The sequence below is a fragment of the Cynoglossus semilaevis genome, chromosome 7 (assembly GCF_000523025.1).
Source record: "Cynoglossus semilaevis isolate Cse_v1.0 chromosome 7, Cse_v1.0, whole genome shotgun sequence".
In the NCBI taxonomy this organism is placed as follows: domain Eukaryota; kingdom Metazoa; phylum Chordata; class Actinopteri; order Pleuronectiformes; family Cynoglossidae; genus Cynoglossus; species Cynoglossus semilaevis.
Window position 1 is genome coordinate 12,074,758 of NC_024313.1, and position 4,981 is coordinate 12,079,738.

General features: G+C 41.2%; 1 protein-coding gene across 9 annotated transcripts in view; it reads left to right on the top strand.

The window, feature by feature from the left end:
• Positions 1–4,981, top strand: part of ptprk (protein tyrosine phosphatase receptor type K) — a 51,942-nt gene that overhangs the window by 19,883 nt on the left and 27,078 nt on the right. For all 9 annotated transcript variants that reach the window (XM_025056667.1, XM_025056666.1, XM_025056669.1 and 6 more), the window contains exons 8-9: positions 3,919–4,031; positions 4,560–4,740. In XM_025056667.1, the coding sequence (XP_024912435.1) occupies positions 3,919–4,031; positions 4,560–4,740 (294 nt within the window). The remainder of the gene's footprint in view (positions 1–3,918; positions 4,032–4,559; positions 4,741–4,981) is intronic.

A 4,981-nucleotide genomic window follows, 5' to 3' on the forward strand; every position in this document is an offset into this window, starting at 1 on the left:
TTAAAGCTCTGACACTGACCAGTTTAGGAGCAGCCGGGGTCATAACAGCCGTGGTCAGAACAGACGTGGTCAGAACAGACAGGGTCAGAACAGCCGTGGTCAGAACAGCCGTGGTCAGAACAGCCATGAGTCGTTTCAGAGTCACAGGTTCGAGCCGCTGAAGTAAAAACACAGGAGAAGTTTACGTTTGTTTCTCCTCAGGTTCTTTTTTTGAATATAAGATGGAAGAGCTGATTGAGTGGGAAGAACAAGCACAGCAGGAGGTGTGTGTGTGTGTGTGTGTGTGTGTGTGTGTGAGAGAGAGAGTGTGTGTTTCCAGACATGAATAGGACCGATCTACATATATGAAAATAGATTCCAGTTCAATATCACGTACGGCGCCGACGTCAGCATGAAAGGTCGGCATCATGGCGATCTGCCGATGAGACGTCTCCAGAGCTGGAGGAATATCACTGATCATGAATATTGATCCAGAGCCGGGTGTTAGGAGGATATGGCCGTGTAAGAAAGAGACCTCCACGTGGGAATGTAAAAGCAGAGGAGGCTCATGTTTATTTAGCAGAGATATCCCACGGGAAAAAAAATCAAAGAAACTGGGAATATATGTTTATTTGAACACAGAGATTTTTGAAGTTCTTGCAGGACGTTGACGACTCGGTTAAAGATGAATTGCTAATGTTTTCACTGCGAAGACCTCAGTACTTGTTTATAATGAGATGGGGGAGGATACCAACACAGGAGAAGGGAGAGAATTGTCCAAAAACGTGTCTCTGATTCAGGTAAGAAAAAAAAACCAAAACCAAACCATTTTTTGCTGGTAGGACGGTCACGGCAGGTTCTGACGTGCGACGCTGCAGCTACAGGTGCTTTGATATTTATAACATGTAGATGACAGAGATCTCCCTCTGTGTCCCAGGGCTGTCAGGATCAGAGGGAAATGAGCACATTTGTAGACAGTGGTGCATCGTGGGTGAGGATGACACAGATCCCCCCCACCCCCCACCTATTATTCTAGAAGATTTTTTTTTATTTTTTTTTTTTTTATCTACATACATCTTTATAAAACTTTCTTGCCCTCAAATGTTGATTTTGATTGACCAAAAAAAAAAATTCAGGTTTTGAAAAATGCATGAAAACTAAAATGATCTAAAAAAAGAAAAACGGTTTAAAACATTTAGGTGTTAAATAAACAAAATATAAAGATTATAATTTGGCTGAAAAGCCTAGAATGAGCTTTTTTTTTTTCTTATCCGTCAACATGGTTGTGTGAATATATATATATATATAAACTTCTGTCTCCATATATAAATACTGATTTATGTTAATGTTAATGTATGTGTTTAAATGTTTAATGCATGTATTTATTTATCTATGTGTGTATTTGTGTGGACGTGTGTGTGTGTCATTAAGGCTTTGGTCAGAGATGAGAGTCTTCCCTCTGGTTCATCACACACATCACTTGGCCTATATATTCACACACACACACACACACACACACACTTCAGTCTCCATCTTGTTTTGTTACAGTTATTTCCCACCAATGGCAGATGTGATTAATAAGCGCTTCTGTAGTTAGCGGTTAGCGGTTAGCAGTTAGCAGTTAGCACTCCTGCCTGGAAAACAGAGAGTCTTGGGTTTGATTCCCAGTGGAACCACGTGCTTGGCGCCCCCTGCCTGTTACAGCAGACTTTCACAAATATGAGAACAGTAATGTTCAAATTATAATTCTTATTCATAATAATAATAATAATAATTTTAATAATAATGGACTAATAAACCAATCAAAAGAGAAAATGACGAGTGATTAAAATGTATTTTTTAAATTTACCACCAGACGTGAACCCCTTTTATTTAACAGATGTTTTTTTAAGGAGAACGTACAAATATTTATGCTAACACAAAGTAAGCTAAAAGCTACTACTTTTGTTTGTTTTGTTTTTTTTTTTCCTCTATGTTTTTGGTATTCTTATCTGTTCAGTGGTGGAGTTGTTTACTCTGTTTACGTGTTGGTGCTGCGAGTCGACCGACTGCTGACGTCGGGGGGATTTTTTGAAGGCTTTTCAACTTTCATTATCCCGGTTTGTCTGCGTTTTTCTGTGGGTGTGCGTGTGCTGTCAAACTAATGTTTTCATCATTGGCTAAAAAGACGCTTCGCAGGCTGTATCTCCCTGACAGATCCACACACACACACACACACACACACACTCAGATGTGTAACACAAACACTGAGATTCACATTTATTCACAATTATAACCTGTCAGAAAAACACACACACACACACACACGTTTATGGTCAGATTAGATGGTAAATACAATCACTGTGATTTACAGTATATGAGAGATCACAGTGTGTGTGTGTGTGTGTGCACAGTATATGAGAGATCACGGTGTGTGTGTGTGTGTGTGTGTGTGTGTGTGGATCTGTCAGAAAGATAAACCTTTGATGCAAAGTAATTTAAAGTTTTGTGTTTCATCTCTGAATAAGCAAATCAGTTGGTGAGTGTGTGAGTGAGTGAGTGTGTGTGTGTGTGTGTGTGTGTACAGGCTTTGATCTGGCCCTAACCATCAAACATCTATCAGATTAACAGGAGTTTTCTTTTTCAGACATATGATAAAAATGTGTTTGGTATTTTAACTGCGTTTCATAGAATGTGTCCATTCATCAGAAAATGACAAACTGTAAGAAAAAAACATCTGAAAATCCGTCTCAGAAAGGCATAGGAATTAGTTAGTTAGTTAGTTAGTTAGTTAGTTAGTTAGTTAGTTAGTTAAACAAACTTAATGAAGTCGACTGAAACAGAGGCATAAAATTAGCCTGAAAGAAGCTTGAAGTAATAGTTTAAAGCAGGGTTTTTTTTTTTGAGTTATTACAGGGGGCGCAATAGGTCAGGTTTATTTAATATTTAATCTAATATTTTCAATATTTGGGAATAAAATCATCCGTTCGTTATATTTGTTTCAATCAAGTTTTAAAGCGATAGCAGTAAATGTAGGGGGCGGGGACTGGACCGTAGTCGTATCCACAAAATGGGGGCGCTACAGAGCAAGGATAGTTTAAATTTCAAATCACACCAAAATAAGTCAAAACACCACAAAGCTAACAGGAAGCTAATAAACACATACAAAGGTAGAATAAACGTTAGCCAGAATGTGGTTTAAAATCCATGAATTCTTTTTTCCCATCAGTCCATCATCAGTTGTCGCGCGTCCTTTGAAGCACTCGGTGCAAACAAAGATCAAAATAAACACCCCGTCAGCTCTGAATCAAGCAGGAAAAAAGGCTGGAGAAGAGTCCAACATGTGAGAGATAAAAAGCCAGTGTGGATAACATTTTCTAAAACCACTTCCCCGTGAAAGGCTTCTGAAGTCAGGCGGTTGGAAAAAAAAAAAAAAAAAAAAGGAAAAAAAAAAAAAAAAGCAAAGACACGTTTGCATTTATATTAAGTTCATTACCACACAGCAAAGTGGAGTGCAGCCAAGCAGGAAACGAGATTGCTTCAAACCCCGGTGATAAAAGTACCTGGTTGTTACGTGAAGACTGTCTGGTAACAGTCGGCTGTAACGGAGGAGGCATTACTGTGTTGTTATTGGTCAGGAAGTTAAAAACAAGATACAAGGCTGGGATTAAACTGCCCCCGGTGGTAAAACCTGGACTCGGTGTGTTTTACACACAGTTACACCTCACCCCCCCCCCTACCCCCCCTCCTCCTGTTCATTTTGAGTCAGATGCAGTACTTGGTAGTACTTGTCTTTGTGAAGGTGTCACATGTCACTGTCGTCTCTCACGTCGCTGCCCCGGGGGGGGGGGGGGGGGTTTATCTGTACGCTGACCTCGTTTCTGTTGTTCGCTCATCCATTCATCCTGTCGGGCACTTTTTAAAACCCGATCTTTTCTGACCGGACTCTTCTCTCCCCAGAGCCTCCACACCCCATCGCTCCACCTCAGCTGCTGGGCGTCGGCCCAACGTACCTGCTCATCCAGCTCAACGCCAACTCCATATTTGGAGACGGACCCATCATCCTGAAGGAGGTAGGTTCTGTGATGAACCGTGTCGTGACGGACACTGGGAGCAGTAACTTGATATGAGCTGTAAAGAAATATTTAAAAATCGAATAAAGCTTTTTTTATATGACCTTGACCTGTTAATAATAATAAAAATAATAAAAGGTTTGGGCAACAGCTTAGCTGAGTTTTAAAAAGAAAAAAAGTAGCATAAGTAAATAATAGTGCAGGTAGTCGTCCCCTCCCTGTAGATGGTGCTATTGAGCACAAAGTTGCGAAGTTAAATTCCAAGTTTCTCACCTCCTTTTGAACCACCTTTAATTTTCTCTCATTTGTATCGGCATCCTTTGAGCTGCATCGCTGCCACCTACTGGTATAGGATTAACTGTTAGCTGTATCTGGAGTGGATGAACTCGCCACCATACACTCCTTGTTGGTCCTTTGAGGTCAAGTCGGGCTTTATTTGTGCTGCTTTAAGTGGACTGGAGTCCAAGTCTCAGACCGGTGTCCCCGTCTGTCCCTTCAGACGTAACAATAGTGACCTTTGACCTTCAGGTTGAATACCGCATGACGTCGGGCACCTGGACGGAGACTCACGCCGTCAACTCCCCCAACTACAAGTTATGGCACCTGGACCCGGACACAGAGTACGAGATCAGAGTCCTGCTGACCAGACCAGGAGAGGGAGGGACGGGAAAACCTGGACCAGCTCTGATCACCAGGACCAAGTGTGCAGGTAGGACAAAAACACAAAACAAAAACAAACCCTGAGGTGTTGGTGATGTGATCAGGCTGCAGATCACTGGGTTGGTAACGAAGGGACTCCTGTTTCATCCCACTGTTTTATTTGTGTTTGTTGATGTGTGTGAAGCTGAGGAAACTTTTTTCTTACACAGTTTTTTTTTTTGTTTTGTCCGTCTGTGTGATTGTCTATCGATTCGTCAATCCACCGATGTTCTTTCTAATCTGACCATCTG